General features: G+C 41.1%; 1 protein-coding gene across 3 annotated transcripts; it reads left to right on the forward strand.

Annotated features, from left to right (window-relative positions):
- Positions 1 to 1,192: 1,192 nt before the first annotated feature.
- krt222 (keratin 222) lies at positions 1,193 to 18,639 on the forward strand. Of its 3 annotated transcripts, none has more exons than XM_061094096.1 (10): positions 1,193 to 1,529; positions 1,761 to 1,986; positions 4,118 to 4,200; positions 5,137 to 5,290; positions 8,171 to 8,455; positions 10,631 to 10,756; positions 11,495 to 11,715; positions 14,697 to 14,917; positions 14,997 to 15,099; positions 16,553 to 18,639. In XM_061094096.1, exons 2-10 carry the CDS (start codon positions 1,789 to 1,791, stop codon positions 16,764 to 16,766), a joined length of 1,605 nt encoding a protein of 534 aa, XP_060950079.1. In that variant the 5' UTR covers positions 1,193 to 1,529; positions 1,761 to 1,788; the 3' UTR covers positions 16,767 to 18,639. The 3 variants fall into 3 exon arrangements, with proteins under 3 accessions (XP_060950079.1, XP_060950088.1, XP_060950070.1); XM_061094105.1 differs by having other exon boundaries at positions 1,804 to 1,986; XM_061094087.1 differs by lacking the exon at positions 1,193 to 1,529 and having other exon boundaries at positions 1,555 to 1,986.
- The last annotated feature ends 635 nt before the right edge of the window (positions 18,640 to 19,274 follow it).

Genomic DNA, 19,274 nt, shown 5'->3' on the forward strand with positions numbered 1-19,274 from the left:
TATATAAGCTTTATGAGAAGAAGAAGAAGAAGAAGAAGAAGAAGAAGAAGAAGAAGAAGAAGAAGAAGAAGAAGAAGAACTAAAAACATTTCCTCTTACAACATTAAATTGCAAATGAAAAATATTGATATCTTAAGCAAAAGGTTCCACATGTATGCCAGTCTGGTAACACAAGTAGCACATGAAGGTGATTGGTTGACACCTGTCCAAGGTCGAGGCTATAGATAATGGATGGCTGGATAGACATTGTGTAACTCACAAATAGTGAATCATCTTTCTTCTGCTGATGTTTGAGGTAAGGAGCAGAGGGTCCAAAATGGAGGAACCTGTTCTCGGCCATTAGTTTGGTTACAGCTTTCCTTCTTATTAAACCAACTTGTGACATACGATCATTCGGCAATTGTCAGAACTCGTTTTGAAGTTAGGGACTGACCTAGCTAGCTTGCTTACTTACATGTTGGTAGCTTTGAGTGCTTTTCTGCTTGAGAAGCATTAAAATGTTTCCCTCAAGTGTTTCATGTGTTTGCAGCTCGACAGCTGATTCATTAACAAATCCTGGTTCTAGCATGACCCACAGATAAACTACTACGTGACAATTATGCTAATTTTAGCATTAGCCTGTGACTTCCATATGTAGCTGAACACTGTTCATTACATAGTTTTGCATAAGCAGTGACGATATCAGTATCTGGTATTTAAGAATTGTATGGTGTTATTCACTAAATGACACGTCAGTCAAGTGTCATTAAACAACCGATTTAAATGTTGTTTTTATTTTTGTTTGTTTTTGTAAGAATTGACCATTAGCACCTTGGACATTTTATGGATGTCTATTTTATTCAACTAAACATTGGAGCAGCATGAAAATATTTAACAAAACCTTTGCTCCAGACACAAACTCTCAATTATTCTCTGAAACCAGTTATTGAGCAAGATGCAATGCTGCACAAAGTGTGTTTTACTTGACTTCAGTACACAGTCTAGGTGGACGTCACTTTAATTACAGTACATGTAACCTCTTATTAAAGCCCCACTCAAATACACACACTCACACACGGATCCTGCCACTGTGTTTCCCTGAACATTCCCTCCACAGTTTGTGTTGCTCTCTGTTTGAAAGCTGCTCAGTAATCCTGGATCAGAGAGTACAAAGGGCCCCAGAGTGCTGGTGATGTAAGCACTGTGTCCAGTACTTACTCCACCGCTCTCCCCTCTCCCGAATGGTGCCCAGGGAGTGAGATGGGACAGGGAGGACCATCCTGATCGTGGCTGACACCGAAGACTAAAGGTTGATATAGCAGTGATCCTGGCAGGCTAATGGCAGCCTGCTTGCTCTGTCTCAGAGGCTTACTGCTGATGACCTGCGACACAGTGGGAAAAAGTGTTGACCAGCTTCTTCTAGAGGAATGTGGCTAAGCTGTGGTGACTGGTGGATCGGCTCAGTGTGACCAGACAAACAGACTAAGGGACTTTTGCTACCAGTTACTACATTTACTGCACTGTATTTGTTGAAGGTCACTCAGCTGTCGGTGAGTATCGCTGGGTAAACATTTACAAAGTAAACGCCTCTGGCGTGTCGGTGTGATCTCTGACTGGGTGGCAGTTTGTTTGCTGTGAAAGCTTTAACTTTGTATTACTGTGTGTGCATTCTGCAGCAAATTGGCCAGTCATATATCATCTGAATGTTATGACCATCATAGGCACAAGTAGTCATTGGACTGTGTGGAAATGTCAGCGGCTCGTTGTGTGTACCTGGATAGATTTGAGTGTGCAGTCTCTCAGGTCTCCATGGACTTGCTGCAGGGCTCGAGTCAGACCATGTGGGGTCTGAACACACGTTTGAAGGGCTTCCTGGAGCAGGTGAACAGGCTTCAGGAGGCCAACCAGCAGCTGGAGGATCAGATAGCCAACTGGGGGACCAGGAATGCTTCACGCTCCCAGGAGTGGTCCCAACAGGAACATGCATTGACGGAGCTCCGTGGCCAGGTTAGACTTACACTTGTTGAAATTCGTTATCAGTAGGTGATCATTTGAAATCAGCAGAACTCTTAAAAAAGGTTGGAAATTGCGTATCTCTTTGCCAGACATATAGGCACAATCTCTATGTATATTAGCCGCGCTACAGAATTAATTGCACTCAGGTTTTATGATAATGCTTGGCTTTTGGCATCCTCCTTGTCTGGCAGAGAACATAAGCATGTGCATATCAAACAATGACTGCAATAAAAACACAGACACAGTGGATTGTTGTGGTTAATGACAGCCTCAAGCAACATCATGGGAACTGCCTCATATACATGTTCACTTGAAGTCAAGGTGAGGAGAAATGGCAGCGGTGCCACCCTGGTTTCAGGCTAAGCATTGCTTTGGGGCTATTGCTGCTGATTATTGATCATTTTGACATTTTTAACAACCATTAGCATGCCCAATGGTTACTGAAACTTCAGCTAAAAGTTGACATAACTTGATCTTAACCAATTTGACTGGGGTAAATCATGAGCGATATAGTAAACATAATTCTCAGATTGTACAAAAGTCCTCGAGGTAGAAAGAGAGAGTTAAAGCCACATCAAAGAAACTTGCTTCAGAGGATTAGGATCAGATATTTGTGTCGTTACTCTTGGATCAAAGCCAGAGAGACGCAGCAACAATGCCGTCTGTCACACACAGAAAGAATGTGGAACTCTTTATTACTTTAAGACCAATATCGTCACGCAATCACTACGGTTGCTCACATGACTCGACTTGATGGTTTTCTGCTGCTCCCATGGTTTTAGTGTCGCGTACTGCTTGAAGTGCATGACTAGCTGTTTTTATGACTCACCAGTGTCTTGTTGCTCACCACGTCACTCATCTCAACGTCTGGCAGACAAGCCTGTGACTCTGACACGATCAAACTCTGCTAGTGTTTTTGTGCACGTATTCAATGCCTTCTTGTTAACATACAGGATTATGTTCCTCTTTTTCTTCTGGAGTGCTGTTTCAAATTTGTGTTTTCTTTACCCGGCTTACTCATTGATGCGTAATCAGCCTTTAAGACGTTAAAAAGGAGAACATGTCAATGTTAAGATTCCTTCGTCTCACAAGGGCTTAAAGAAGGTGTAACCCAACATCCACATAATAGTCGTGGTTGTAATAGTATGGAATATTCCATGCTATATTTGTCTTTCGCGCGACGTGGGTGTGTGCCGTCCTGAAAGTGCTGCACTCATAAAAAAAACAAAAGGGAAATTAAGGTGTGTTGCCTTATTATGTGCGTGATAAGAGAATAGGAGACTCCTTTCTTTGTGCTTGGATTCCTCCTTGGAATCCAAAGACGGTTTGGGGCTTTTGTAAAGAGACGAATGAAACTGAATTTTTGAGGAAGTTTTGGCACATGTATTATTTACTCAATATGTACCATCTTAGCACTGACTATTTGAGCATGCAGGTGAGGTAAGGATAACAGAGAAGCAAATTAAGTAAGATTTGAACAGAAATACAGTTATGGCACCTGCTAGCTTGCCTTGTAGAGTGAGTGCTCCACATACGGAGACTTGACCCCCTTTGCAGTGGCTGCAGGTTTGCTTCAGACCCTGCTGTTTGTGACGTGTCTTCTTCCATGCTCTCTCGCCATTTCATGCTTGTCCTATCAATAAAGTAAAAAATGCCCCATATCTTTACAAAAAGATAATAAATAGTTATTATTTCATAATTAGGATTCATGTTTTCTACTTTCAGAGGTGACTATTCACCAGACAGCACATGTTGAGTGATCCACAAATTCCGTATAGCAGCTTCAGTGTGAAATCCCTGGTATTGTTCATGCTGGTTCACTGTCACTCTGCTGGAAAGAAGGTCAATTCAATTATTATGTAGAAAACAAACATATCGATGGAACTGAAAAGTTACTTGCATGTGTAAGATTTACATGTGGTGATGTAGGACCTGCAATACAATATACCACTTCACTTTACACATTACTTTGATTTATTGCAATTCTCTTTTCAACATACCTAATGCCACAGCGCAGCCCACCTCATCCACTTATCATCGTCACTTTGACATCTGAAAAACTGAACATTGTCTTCCATGATCTTATCTGATGGTGTTGTGTTGTACTTTGTTTTTCTTTCAGGTTGGTAAACTACTGATGGAGAATGCCCAGCTGGCATTACAGTCTGACACCATGAAGTCCAGAGCTTCTGCCATTCAGTCCAGGTCAGCTGGGTTTGCCTGTAGTTTTCCTGAAAGCTCTAACGTTCCTCTTCATCACCCAATACAGTCCAAACCAGATAAGTCAGAATAGTCAGTATATCCGGCATGAGATAGCATCCATTAGCCTACACTCATTCATGGAGTTTGGGCCCTGAGTGATCAGGTACAGTGAGAAAGGTTGGAGGTTTGGGGGTTTTAATCAGTAAAAAATGAAATACACGCTGATGTGGCATTACTGCCCCATAAAACATCTCAGTACACGAAGCAAAGTTGCAGAATAACTTATCCCATATTTCCTGTTTTCATGCTGTTGCAATGCTTTTCCAGTCATCTGTTATCAAACTCTGGCCAGTTTCTGCTCCTGTGAGCCAACATGCATACAAATCCAGGCAGGGCTTTGTGCTGCGTCGGCACTTTCACTTATGTGTTTATGCAGACTGACACCGAGCCCCAGCACCACCTCCGCTGCCAACCATTAACCCATGATGGACAGCGGTAACAAATAGATACCCCTGTTCCGGCCATTGACACCTGCTTACACTACTTACACTACTGGTTGTTGGGAGCTTAAGTTGTGCAGAAGACCTTCAAACTTCCAAGGGATATTCACCATCTTTTCCTATATTCTATAAGAATAGCTCCACCTGATGCATGTCCTGCCCAGCTGAGTGTGTGTGAAACTCTGGACTGTGTTTATGACACACTGAGGATGGTGTCAAGGTCTTTTAAAATCCTTCATTCTAGTAGATGTGATTTATGGAACACAGCCTCACGATATAGTTAATATCTAAAGACTGGGAATGTGTCCTCTTGATCATCTTGATCATTTGTGTTTTCTTTATCTGAGCATTACGTGTGATTGATGTACTATGGGTTAAATGATTAACTATGAACACTGACTGATGGCTCAGTAAATAACCTCAGCTGTTGACATTGTAGGTGTGAGACAGAGGAGCGGAACACCCAACGTCTTGAGCAACAGGTGGTTCTGCTCAGGGAGACTAAGAGGAAGGCAGACCAGAGCAGCATGATGCTGCAAGCAGACGTCCACCGCTCCATGACAGAGCTGCAGGAGACGCACCGGGAGTTTGAGGTCACTAAATATACTCCAAATGTCCTTTATGACATCTTTTCTATGCTTTCCTTTAATCTAAGTCTGTAATCTCTTGAATTATGCTTTTCATCGTTTCTTTGAAAAAAAAATCAGAAAACATAAATACACACGTACACATGTAAGGCAGATAATAATGAAAAATAAAAATTAGGAATAAAATCAGAAATCTAAATGAATTACTTAAATTTTTCAACATAATATTCAGGAAACAGTATTTTGCCATTAACTCTTACCCCTACACCCGAACACATACCCCCTGTCTGCACCGCTGGTCTAGATTAACGTGCAAATCAACCCCTTTTAATTTAATTCAAGGGTAATGAATTATCAGCATAAGTAATCAAGGTTGCAAGATGGACAGCTCAGTCAGTGGGTTAAAGCTGGTCACCAATTTAGCTTTGTGGGTGATGCTGGTTTTGAGTGTGTGTGTTTGCGTGTGTGTGTGTATGTGTGTTGTCCTGTATCTCTTGTTAGAAGTGTTGAGCAGGGTGGGCTGGGTCATGGATAACATTTTAGGGTCTGCACCAACATCAGGCCCTAATAGTTGCCATCCACTGCTCAAATGATGCTTTGGGCCATTCTGATGGCCGTCTGCAGAGCTGTCTGCTCCTTCGTGGTGCCGCTGGCATACCCTGCTGTGCTGCAGTACATCTGGATGGTCTCCACTGTGCATTTGTAAAAGTTCATGAAGAGGTTCCGGGGCAGCCCGACGCTCCTCAGTTTCCTCAGGAAGTCGAGCTTTATTGTTCCTTTCCAGACAGTCTTTGGACACCCAATCAAGGGGTCTGGGTGGGGTTTGCATATTTTTCCCAGTGTGTGGGTTTCCTCTAGGTACTCCCATAGTCCAAAGACATGTAGTTACAGATTAGGTCAGTTGGACCATGGGTGACCTGTGACCCTCAAAAGATAAGCAGTATAGTTAAAGGATGAATAATGGATACTTTACAATGACAGCCTGATAGTGGAGTATGTGCTACCAAGTAAGACTGGGAGAGAACAAGAATATAATTTGAAAATAATAAATGAATAATCCCTTCTATTATTGAAACCTTTGTTGGTCGAGGATTTTGTGAGTTTGATAATCCCGGGGGCTGGAAAATGTACAAAATGTGTTTTAGGTCAGATGCAGTGTCTTAAACAAGCGGGCCACGGCAAGGTCGACTGAGGTAATGCTGACATTAGACATAATTGGCGATGAGGGTTGTGATGGTAATCTGGAGATACAAGAGGCTGGAAGCAACAAAGTTATCTACGTGTATTTATTAAGGGGCTTTCTGCAATAGGATCAACACAGGGAAACCACAAGCGTCTCAGAGTGAAGATGCAGGACAGTCAAACACAAGGATCTTATATAGGAGGACTAAGGCTATCTCTCTCAGCCAATCCAGACTGGTTCTGTAGGCGCAGGGAGAGAGCCATCTAAACACAGACAACTGATTTACATGTGTTTCCTTTGGAGATAAGCACACATACATTCAGTTCTTTGGGAAGTCTAAAGTGTCAAACAGTTTTCAGGTCATACACAGTTCAGACTATTAAAACAGTCCAGGTCATAAACTTATTTGAACAGTTTGTACATGTATGTAAAAAGGTCATAAAGGCCCAAAGGCTACAGAGCTACAAAAACTTACTTTCCAACTACAACATAGGTTTCACACATACTTAGTTAATTTTTCCATTACAGGGTTCAAACTTCTTTGTGAAGTTGGCTGGAGATTGAGTTGTGGACAATGTTGGACATGATTGATCATTTGCCTTTGACACCTGATAGGATTGTTGTCTTCCACTCAAGATGTGGTAGCTAATAAGTTTAAGACCCAATGTCACTATCACTGGCTATAACAAACACTGCATTAAAACACAGGCTGGTAGTGGAGCAGGTTGGACCAGAGAAGTTTGAACAACAGCTCAGTAACTGACTGTGTAGTTGTTCCATCAAAGCTGTGACAATATTGACCAGTTATTAATAGGATTATGGTACAGGCCCACTAGACCCATGAGTGGTGAGTGCTGGAAACATTGGTTGAAATATGTATTATAAATGTGTTATTATTATATAATAATATGTAATATGCTAGTTCCCCTACTTAAATATTTCAACAACTATTCCCTGGCTTGCCATGATATTTTCTACAGAAGATCATGTACAGGTACCATTCTAGATGAATTGTAATAATAACGTGATCCCTAAACTTTTCTTCTTGCGCCATTATTAGGTTACAATTTTAGCTTGATAACATTAACTCATTATGTTTTGCTCCATTAGCCTCGGATGCACTTAGTGTTTTGCGATAATGTTGTGCTAAATGCTAAGTGTGTGTGTGTGCGTGTGTTTGTGCGCACGTTTGCATTTGACAGCATCTTCTGCCTCCACTCATCTCTGACCTCATCCTCCTCTCTCTTTTTTTTCATTTCCCACCTCCTTCTATTCATTTTCTCAGTCTTGCTGACTAATACCACCACCCCTCCTATTTGTAACAGATTATTTCCACTACTACTGTAATTTGTCCTGCACACACACACACACGAACATGCACGTATGTAGGGCTGAATAATGATTTTGCTCACTTGCCTCTGCATTGCGATGACTGCCTCATTGCCCACTGTCATAGACACACACGCAAACACACACAAACACACGCACACACACACACTCCTCTCTCTTGCCCTCCTTTTGTCCTTTGCATCTATTCAACAATATGTTCACAAACTAATTCCATCTCTCTGCTTTTATTTTCTTCAGTGTCTCTCCCTCTCTTTACATCATTCACTCTCCTCTCATGCTCTCTCTCCCTCTCTCCCTCTCTCCCTGTCCCCCCCTCCCACCCACTCTTGCTCCCTCTGGTTGGCTGTTTGTAGGCAGCCCATGCTCTGCAGCTGCAGCGGGCCGGCTCCTGCGATGCCCTGTTAGCATCATCTACGGCAAAAGGAGGGGAGGAGAAGCATGGCACAGGGATGGAGCTCACCCAGCTCCTCGACCGAATCAGAGCGCAGTGCGACCATAACAGATTTCCCGGCCCAGACGAGAGACACCACGGCCTTGGGACCGTGGCAAATCCACCTCCAGGCTTGGTCGGGCCCAGCCACTCTGGTGCTGGAGCAGCAGCAGCAGCAACCAGAACACACAGAGGAGCTCTTACTGAGGTATGTATCATCCTCGTCATCCTTGTGAATCTTCACTGAGCTGTTTTTTCTGTGCCTCTCTCATGCTGTGCTGGCCCACTGCCAGTCAGACACACCCTCAATACCAACTCCAGACTCTCCGAGGTAAGGCCGACAGATGTACTGTGTGCTCCACTTGATTTAAATGGTAAGTGGGCTGTTTGATGACTGTGGTGAAAAGGTGGAGAATTAAGAGACACTGTGACTCTCGGTCCTTTCTCTGTGTGTCTGTTTGCAGATTTTCTGTTTTGTATGACTTTCTCCTCCTTTTCTAATCACTTCACCTAAATACTACTACATTTAGTGCTAAACACTATTTCAGTAGTGTGTAACAAAATTTGATCTGCCACTACTGTCTTTATTATTCCTGATCTTCATTAAATATGCATGAGCCAAACAACAACCCATGCCTTCTCATCTGTAGGAACAGGATTCAAATCTGTAGGACTTGCAGATTTGAATCCTTTATCTAGTAAAAGTAGCTTTTTGTTATTTTTGCCACCTGGCCCCGAGGTTTGGACATCTTTATTATGTCACTGTTCCTGTGCCACAGCACAACGACTTTGGTCTGACAGTGACCACGGGCTCCAAGCCACCACAGTGCTAAATCAGAGCATCTTTTATAAAACAGTGTTATTAATATCAGATCCACTAAGGTTAACGTTAACACAATGCTGCAGTCAAATGCCTGTGTGGTAGATATAATTACCATGGCTGACATTCAAGTTGTCAGCCACTTTGAAATGATGTCCTGTCTTTTGGGAATGTCATACTGGGTTTATTAACGTACAATCCGTTGTATACTATGGTGTTATGATAGTGCTTAGGGAAAGATGCTGCCCTCTGTGTTCTTTACTCCATGAGTTGGTAAAGTATGTGCAGACAGTGAAGTGAAGAATCTAAACCTAGATACAGACACCATATATCACCAAATAGATACAGTCATCATCAATTTCAGCAACATTAACTCTTTTTAATCTTAAAGCTGTAATGTGGAGTATTACTGTAAACAAACAAAAGTTACGCTTACATTAAGTGTTTTTCACATAAACATTGTGTGAATCCCTGTGGTCTGATAATTATTATAACTGCTGCCATCAGTGTGACACAACAGTGTGAAACCGGTGACAGGCGTGTGTGTCTCATCATGCTTGTGCAGCGTGTATAGGATACAAACAAAAGCAGGGGCCCTGTTCTAAAAACATAGCATAAGCAGTTGTCAGATCCTCCACAGGGCACCTTTATTCAAATCTCTGTAATGGTATAATATAAACTCTCAATCAGCAACAGTGTGCACAAACTCCAGCAGTTTTTCATCAGTTTATACACAGACATCTTGAAAGCAGATTTTCATTTGTAACAGATTATTTTCATAGTGAGGAGTAGATATTTTTACTTAAGTAAAGGATCCCAAGAAATCCAACTTAACCGTATATAATAAAAAATTGTCTGATAACGATTTTTGTTTGCCAATCTTATAAGTAATGTCAGATGTTATCTGTCTAATTTCCTTGTCATGTAATTATACAATTAGATTATGAATGATTAATGAGGTAAAACAGAAAATGGAAAATTACTCATAACATGAATCATCTTTATTTACTGTCAAAACATTGCCGTAGGTGTTCTGAGGAAGCCACACCGCTCCACTGCATTTGAGGTGGGGCGAGGACAGAGAGTGTGAAATGTCTGACAGCTGTACAGTGTCTCGGTGCAGCTTGTACAGCTGTGTGTACTCGCACACCCGGGTGTCTGCTCCACTTTCTGTTTAGCAAACTGAAACGCACACCACCAACACAACCACATAGTCCAGTGGGAAATCTTTCAGTGGCTGCATGTGATTCTCATCAAGCCTGTTTCATGTATCTAATACATGCATGAATGTCTACTAGAAATGAACATGAGCACATTCTGCACCAGAGTTAGCATATCTTACATCTTATCACAAGGTTGACGACTGGTGTTGTGTTTGACTGTGAGAAGTTAAATTTGTGTTTGTGTTTGTGTGTGTGTGTGTGTGTGTGTGTGTGTGTGTGTGTGTGTGTGTGTGTGTGTGTGTGTGTCTTCACGTTTGGCTGAGAGTGAATGTGGTGGCAGTGGTGGTGCTGGGTTCTTGGGCCTCTTTCAAAATCTCTCCCTTCTCACCTAACCCCCCAGGAGGAAGCAGCGTGGGCTCAGGTGAGCCTCGGCGGCGCCGCGCTGAGGGAGGCGCGGGCCGAGCTGGCAGAGGCCAGGAAGCAGTGGCACTCCCTGCAGGTGGAGATTGAGACCCTGCATGCTTTGGTAAGACAACCTACAGTAACCTACCATTTTTCCCAGCTATCACACTGATAGCACTTCTCCTAATGATCTCAATGTTTCAATTATTTATTTTGTATAAATACTTGAAACATATCATTTATATAGACACTGTCTTTTCTCGTGAAAGTTGTATATGTTATTTTGTAGAGGGCCAAACAGCGTATTCAATAGTTGTTGGAACATTTCTCTCAAATCCACAGATGTTATATCGTGGTGGTGCTCGCAGAAAAGTCAGCACATCACTGAAGTCAGGGTTCATCCTCCAGGGAGCATGAATGTCTAACAAAACGTAATCTCCATCCAATAAACATATTTCAGTAAGGACAAAAGTGGTAGAAACTCTGTCTGACTAAAATGTACCAAACTGTTTACAATGCACTCAACTGCATTGTAAAATAATCCAAAAACAGATTAATAAAATGTTTTGAATACATTTTAATCATTCTATAATATTCAGTGGTGGGTATTACATTTACATTTTGTGGCAATTGACTTATGTTATAACAATGAACTAATAATCAATTGAATATTGAATATGGTTACATTTTAGCAGCATTTCACATCTAGAAACATGGATTTGTACTGTTGCACTCTCTGTGCTGGGAAGCCAGTTAGGGATTACGTTCTTTTTTTATAAAATTCTCAGTTATAACATAATTATTTGACCACATATATAATGTCCAGTCATGATGCTGACAGCTGTTGTCTCTTGCTATCCAGGAGAAAGGCCTGGAGAGCTCCTTGCATAACACCCAGCAGATGTACTCCAGCCAGCTGCAGGACCTCTCCCAGGTTATTGTCGGGCTGGAGAGCGAGCTGGAGCAGGTGAGGGGCGGGCTCTCCACCCAGCGTCAGCGCCACAGCCAGCTCCTCAACACCAAGATGAGGCTGGAGCGAGAAATTGCCACTTACCGACGCCTCCTGGAGTGTGAAGAGGGAAGGTGAGGACAAGAGACATAAATCATTCACTTGGAATTTTGTGGCTTCAGTGTCAACCAGGAAATTCCTTTTTACTTTTTAGTTAAAGGTGTTTCCCCATAGACTTTTCCAGCACCGCCTTCACAAACTGTCAAAAGGAACAGTAGGAAAAAGAGAAACATTTTATATATGAAGCAACAAGAAATAAACTTTACAGACACACTCGCTCGCTGAGATAACTCAACAAAGAAACATCTCCCTTTCATTTAACTACGAAGTGAACAAAATTGTTTCTTAATCGTTTCCTTTATTTAGCTGTCAAACAGGTCGGTCATGCTCCTTCGTCTAGAGTTTGGTTAAATCCTACTATTCTGTTATGGATTAGAGACTTAATCTGGATAGAAACAAATTATCCCCACTAATTGCAGGCTGAGACAGACTTAGGCTGTAAAAGAGAAGACCAAAACAACATGTAGTACATGACATGTAACAGTGTCTGGAAATTAAATGTTTACAGTATATCTAAGGTAGTTATACATACAGAGGACGACATTCTTGCTTCTTCTTGATTTATAACATATAAATCTAGCTCTGTCTGTAATCAGATATAAAGATAAACTCCAGTCTTACATTCATCAAGCTGTTTCAATAGGGAATATTCCATTCTTTTAGCATGGCCTTTAATTATCTTCACATTGGGTAGACAACTCAGAGTGAACTCCAGGGCAATTTAACACCTTTTCTGTATCACTCCTTTGATTGTCAGGCTGTAGTTTGAGGAGGGTAGTTTTGTTGTATGACTCTTTTAGAGGGTTACAGGGGATTGATTTGCCACTTTTGGTTTTCCTTATTTCTTTAGATTGCAGATGCTTTTCACTCAGAATCTGACTTTGACTGATGTCATTGATGCAGGGAGAGACAGGAAGTGACTTCTGAAATCTGCATTGTTAGGTCTTATTCAAGAAGGGTGGTGAGTGAGTGGGGAGCAAGTGAATGCTCAAAGGGCTGTGTGAGGAATACAAGAAGAGAGCTTCCTGACACAGTGAAAAGAGTCTTTCACATGAAACCACAAAGATTTGTGAATTTTGTTTGCCAAGTAACCAAATACAACATAGAAAAGATCAAACTGATAATTCAGACTTTGCAAAGACTATTGATATTGTAGTTTCACACATATTTGATCAAAATATAAGATAAAATAACTTAATCTGTGTCTACAGCCTTGCAAGCAGCTCTGTAAACCTGTAATGGGGCAGACTTTGAGTCAAATGCTAACACGCTGACAGTGAGTATAATTTTATGTGTGTTAGCCCATTTTCTGCACTGTTGTAGTATCCTTACTTTGGTACTTGGAACTAAACACAAACTACAGTGAGGCTCAGAGGAATTTCTTTACTTCTACATGTATGAGGCAAATACATGAATGCTTTAGCCAAATTAACCTTAACTGAAAGGACTTTTTGACTGAGTCCATTCTAACAAATATGTTATTGAAACGTCTCGTTGCGTACTTCCTCCCCCCTATGATGTCATTCGGGATCGCGCTCGTCTCTCAGCCTCACCCAGCCGGTACCAGTCCAGCCTCCGAACCCACCTCCCCCGCTCCCCACCACCAGCCCTCCACACCACAGGCTAACCACAACAAACAACACTGAAGAAACACTGCAACCTGGAAGTTACTCCATATTGAAACTCCGTTTTGGAACTCGGGACGTTACTCCTACATACCTTCTAAAACTTGAACAAACATGAGGACGGTGTAATAGTTTTTTTGACTTTAAACCACTGATATATCATCCTAGGGGTACCAATACCTCAAATGAAATCCCAGAAAGGTGTAAAATATGAGCCCCATAGAGTAATAGTTGGGTATTATTTGGCTTCACCCTTTGAAGACCATCAATATGTTGTCAAAGTTTCCCTTTAGAGAAGTATTATACAGCTGTTATTTGTCATGTTTTTCTCTCATGAAGATCCACATGCGTGTGGATGACACAATATACAGTCCTACCAATGATTTGGTTTCACAATATTCTATGATTCACGATCCTCCCCTTACCATGATCAGCAGGTGGTACTCTAAGCTATGCTGCTACCAGCAATTACATTTAGATCGTAAGATTACACACAATGAGAAGCACTAAATATAAACATAACCATTGTTTATCCACCTGTATGTAGGCTGGTGAAGTAGCAAGAGCGCACACTTCCTATAAGTGAGAATGTTAAGTATTCAAGAAGACCCAGAAACAAATTCACTTAGATTTTCAGGTATCATCCCAGCGGTTACCATTAAAGGTATCTTCAGTATAAAACAGAGGCCAGTATAATGCAACACACACAGACTTTCTGTAATCCTCCATCTGCAGTCCATTTATCCATTGGCCTGCAAGGATGCAGACAAATCTTGTATGGGATGCTACATCTCCTCACTCACATCCTCCTTCTAACTGCTGTTTCATGGTTTAATTGCCTGTCAGACTCTGGCAGGGTTGTCTATCTCGGGCCATCCCCAACATGCCCTAGTCAGCATTATTGATGCAGGATGATTATTGCCACAATACTCTCGCTGTTGGTGTAAGCACACATGTCTGTAATTCTGCTTGTAGGTTGTTATAGGTCCAGACAACACTTTGGCTAATCTTTATCAACATATTCATAGTAATTAAGATGAATTAAAGGAGTAAGCTGCTCCTTTCCATCAATTAGTTTCTCTCTTTTGCCCTCCACAAGGCCTGTAAGTAGAGCCGTCTCAAATGTGAAAATCACACAGTGGTTAATCAAACAGAAACAAGAGGCTTCCAGCCACAAATGTTGTCCCTCACCTACAGATTCTACATATTCACATGCAGAATCTGATAGAACATTAAAACATCACCCTTCCTGTATACACATCAAGAAAGCCAGAAAGTTGAACATTTTTCAAGCGGGTGTTCTATCAATGACATACACACTTATATTCTTTTGGCTATGATAACTCAGTATGCTGTGTCTGTGGCTGCAGGTACATGGGTCGCGACGGGCCGTCGATGGGTCTGCGACTCTGGAGGTCCTCTGTGGTGGAGCCGAAGGAGAATGGGCTGGAGAACAGTTTTAGTGACCCTGCTGTTACTCCTGATGAGCCCAAGTCTGAGCCTCTGCCTGAAATACCATCACTCCTCCCTGCAGAGAATGGGATGAAGAGAAGCATACTGCGCAGACAGCAAAGCCTTGTGATACTCACAGGTAAGAGACACACACACTCGCACGCACACACACAGTGCTACAGTCATGTTTGATTTGTTGTTAATGTCTGTTCTCACAGAGCCGTGGCAAGATAAAGATTTGCCCATCTCCACTGTGAAGACTCAGGAGATTCTTCAAGGCAATGTTATGCAGGAGAGTGCTGAGGGTCATGGCACCATCGAGTAAGTATCGATCTTTGTGCACCTCATTGACCTGCAGTCAGCACCTCTGCTTCAGTCTGAAGTGTAGGCAGTTTCTATTAGCAGGGCGTAACAGCATCACTTTAGAGTACAGATCTTTCTTTACCACATGAATGATTTTTAACAAATACAGTTATTAGTTTCAGGTTAAATCCTGTCTAGCCTCATCATCTCAGTTACCCCTCTTGTTTATCATTGACTCATCAGTTCATAATGACGATAATCCCTCCCAACCTCAGTGACGTCTGGTCCAGCGTAGCAGATGTGTAAACTCTCAAAGGCATTCCTCCTACACGTTAAACAAGTTACGAGCCATTAAACACTTAGCAGGCTGCTGCAGGTTCCCATGAGTAAGTCATTATAACAGCGCATGGGAATTTTTCTTCCTTTAAAGGGCTTGTGTTTGATGTGGAGACACCTGCCTGGTGTGGAGTTTGAGGGCATGGCACCTTATTGTTGTGCGAGACGAGGGTGGAATTCTTTGTCTATGCTTCAAGCCCAATAGACAAATCTACCAGCCACACACACACACACACACACACACACACACACACACACACACACACACACACACACACTGCAGCTGGTAGAGATAATTTGCATGTGTGTCATGGATCATTATGTAAATACATGTGTGTGTGTGTGCGTTTGCATGCGTGTTTTAGACATAATTTATTTTTTCTTGATGGTCCAAAAATCTTTCCTGTATGATTCTTCCAATGGCACAATTCATTTATTATTTTTATTTATTTTGCAACTCCCAAAAGCCCAATAAACAAATGATCTATATATGTTCAAACTTGTCCTTGTTGCCGAAACAATTATCTGTTAGTCAGAGTATCCTGTTTGGTGAGCCACACTTTCAAATACAGTGCTCTCTTCCTCTGGAGAGTATCTTCTTCTGTTCACAGAGATTTGCATCAATTTGAATTTTGTTTGACTGAGTTTGTTTTGGAAGACCCAGAGTTTTGGCTACTCTGTGCCTTACATGTTATATCATGAATTATGTGCATTTTTCTATGGTACATTGTATCTGTTACACAGAGCCATACATGGCACGACTGGCTGACACCTTCCAGCATCGAAGTGTTCTCCCTTGCTGCCCCCTAGTGTTATTGTATGTGTAATTACACATTCTGCATCACTTAGTTGGATTATGACTAAATTAATACATAAAATATTTTTTTATTTTTGAGTCATGCCATTGACAAAGTAAAAAATGTCGTCACAAGAAAATAATAATCTGAATGGCATTCACATTGAAAGATAGACAAATCTTGTTATGTTCCTAAACCAAAGAAAAATAGACAAAATAAACAAAATAGAGATATAAAACATAAATTCAACTGCTTTTCGAACTGATGATGTGAGGTTTATCATGTGTGATCATCATCACTTTTGAGTAACATACATGATTTCTAACGTTTCTTGTCAGGACGGAGAATTTTGACAAGGTGATAAAGCAGTGGGAGGGCTCCTTCTTCAGAGGGAATCCCAAGCTGCGCAAGAAGTCGGTATCGCTGCGCTTCGACCTGCACATGGCTGCAGCAGACGAGGGGTGTGCCCAGACTAAACAGGACAGCCTCCCGGACGTGGAGGTGTGTCTCATCATGAAGAGATCTCGCAGCATCCCGGCAATCACACAGTGACTCTGTCACCAGTCGGTCAGATCGAACACCGGTTTGCAGCTGTTTGTGGTGATGCAGGTGATGCTGGAGGTGCAGCAGCAGCATCTGTCATTGACATCTGGGATATTAACATTACCATCATGCTTAATATGTATTTCAAATTATATATATTCACTTTACATCAGAACTGATGACTGAAACAGTTTCTCATCAAAACCTTCACCCATCTGGCTTTTGTGGTGATCAAATAGGGCCATTTTTTACAGTTTCAGAAAGCCACAACACATTTTTCTCACACATACTTCATTACATTACAGAGGATAACAATTAAATATGCAAAAATGTCTCTGTCATCCAACTCAAATGAAGAACACGTGTCTCTCAACCCTGTCACTGTTTCAACTACTGCATTTAATCCTAATTAACTCTCCGTACAGGAGGCTGGGAGCACAGAAAGACAGTGATAAATGGAGTCAGAGATCACTAAGGCTGGACTTTTTTAAATAGGTTTTCTGTCGGGGCCTGTGTGGAAATGATTAGGGGGGAGGGTCTTGAGTCTTGATTAATTAGCGTTATCTCATGAGAGAGAGCACATCATTTGTCACTACCACACAATCCCAGGTCCAACTTCCACTTTATTGTATATCTTAAGAGAAGGTACAACTACAGTAATGTAACAATAAAATAATGTAAATATGACATATACAGTGACATTTACAGTTCTTGGTTAAAAAATATAGATATTTAATGAAATAAAATAATAGTAAAATGCTGAAAATTTGATAAATAATTTTGCCACTATTCGAAAGCAATTTTTCATTATGAAGTCATTTCAGTATGAACTAACACTAAATCTATTTTTGCGAGTTGGTATTACATGTACAGTCACTTTATTACACTGTTGATCCTGATCTCATTTTTTAATGCTCATTTCATCATTACAAATTATTTTCCTATGTCTTACACCCCCCTGACATATACATACAGCTGTGCACTGTCAGCAGTGTGAACAGTGTGAGCTATTGCAAGCATGCAGCTGAGATCTGCAGTAGTAGGACGCTACTAAACTAGCAGTTTAAACTGGAGTGCACAAATGTAAATTATTTGGGCAGTCTTTGTTGTTGATGGCAAAATAAATCGTGTTTATTCAATAGTGTGACATTACAAAAAGAAAAAATTGTGCGGTGGGTGTTGAGTTTTTTCTCTTTATCATTATCAATGGGTCCAATGAACATATGAGAAGAGAGGTCCATGCTTTTCAAACAATAACAAATACATTGTTCACCCCACCCCCCCTTGTTAAATAACTGTCATGCAATCCCTAAATGCTTGCACTGCAGACACTTACAGCACTTAAAGAACATCAGCACTGAGAGATATCCACAATGTGTTCATTTTGAGGGTCTTTGTCATTGCAGTCCATTCTGTATGTGAAGAAAAATGATATCAGACAAAAGATGTTGCCACATTCTTGACGCATTATGCTGTGATCCGAACAGCAGTCACACTCAACACTCAGCAAGTGTCTCAGTGGTTCCCTGTCTTAACCAGAGGAGGGCAGTATTTGTAAATAGTTAAAACTGCAGTGTATATTCAAAGCTCGACTCGGGTTGTGTAACACATGCTATCTGTTACACCTTAGATCTAGAGTTTTTATTCTAAGTATCACGTTTGGCACCAAAGATATTGAAAAGAAGAACTGGACCATTGTGCGTTGCATTTGGGTGCCTCGGAATACGTTGAGAATATTTAAAGATATTGTCTATGCAGTTCTGTGCTTAAGTTTGCTTTGCTTCATGAAGCACACTCTTCATTTTGAGAGCTCTGTAACTTCAAAATGAAGCATTATGCCTTTATCTCACGATATATTATTTAAAATAAAAACTGAAATACGTGCCGACTGTTGTGTTTTCTGTCAAATGTTTTCCATCACAATGTGAAATTGACTAACTGGAAGACATAAAGAGACTAACCACATATATTGTTGTACAGTGATTATGTGACGCCCTGTACAGACTCGGTACAGACGCTTTGATGTTGAGGTAATGGAAAAAGATAGTTTACTCACAAATAAACATGTGTAGGCCCACCCACCCATACACGACCTCAGGAGTTCAATGTGTAGCTTTTAATTGTAACAATTTGAAAAAGAGTACCATTAATATACAGAAAGAAATTGTTTACAGTGCAGTATAATAAATACATTCTGACCTAGAGTATATGCAAAAACTCTGCTTTGAAATTAAAGGACATAACAATATTTCAAGTACTTTTCATTAAAGAACATTCAGATTCCCTCATTGATTTATATTTCAGACAGCTGAGCACATTTAAACTTCAATTTACATTGTATTCATTCAACATTAAAAACAAGACAAAATACACTGCTGCACCCCCCTTAATATGCGAGATGTTGGTTTTAACATTTAACACAATAACACACTGTAATGATTTTCTGGGACAGCTTCATATATTCAGCGAGGGATCAGTGATGTTGTGTAGCAGTGCGCCATTTAATTACAATCATAC

The sequence above is a fragment of the Limanda limanda genome, chromosome 2 (genome assembly GCF_963576545.1).
Source record: "Limanda limanda chromosome 2, fLimLim1.1, whole genome shotgun sequence".
Lineage (NCBI taxonomy): Eukaryota > Metazoa > Chordata > Actinopteri > Pleuronectiformes > Pleuronectidae > Limanda > Limanda limanda.

What these genes read in the sequence shown, in the direction of transcription:
- krt222 (XM_061094087.1), top strand. Translation starts at nt 1,729, where the DNA reads ATGTCAGCGGCTCGTTGTGTGTACCTGGATAGATTTGAGTGTGCAGTC. An exon ending in AAGCCTTGTGATACTCACAG is followed by an intron (nt 14,918 to 14,996) that starts GTAAGAGACACA and finishes CTGTTCTCACAG; the next exon opens with AGCCGTGGCAAGATAAAGAT. An exon ending in GAGGGTCATGGCACCATCGA is followed by an intron (nt 15,100 to 16,552) that starts GTAAGTATCGAT and finishes GTTTCTTGTCAG; the next exon opens with GACGGAGAATTTTGACAAGG.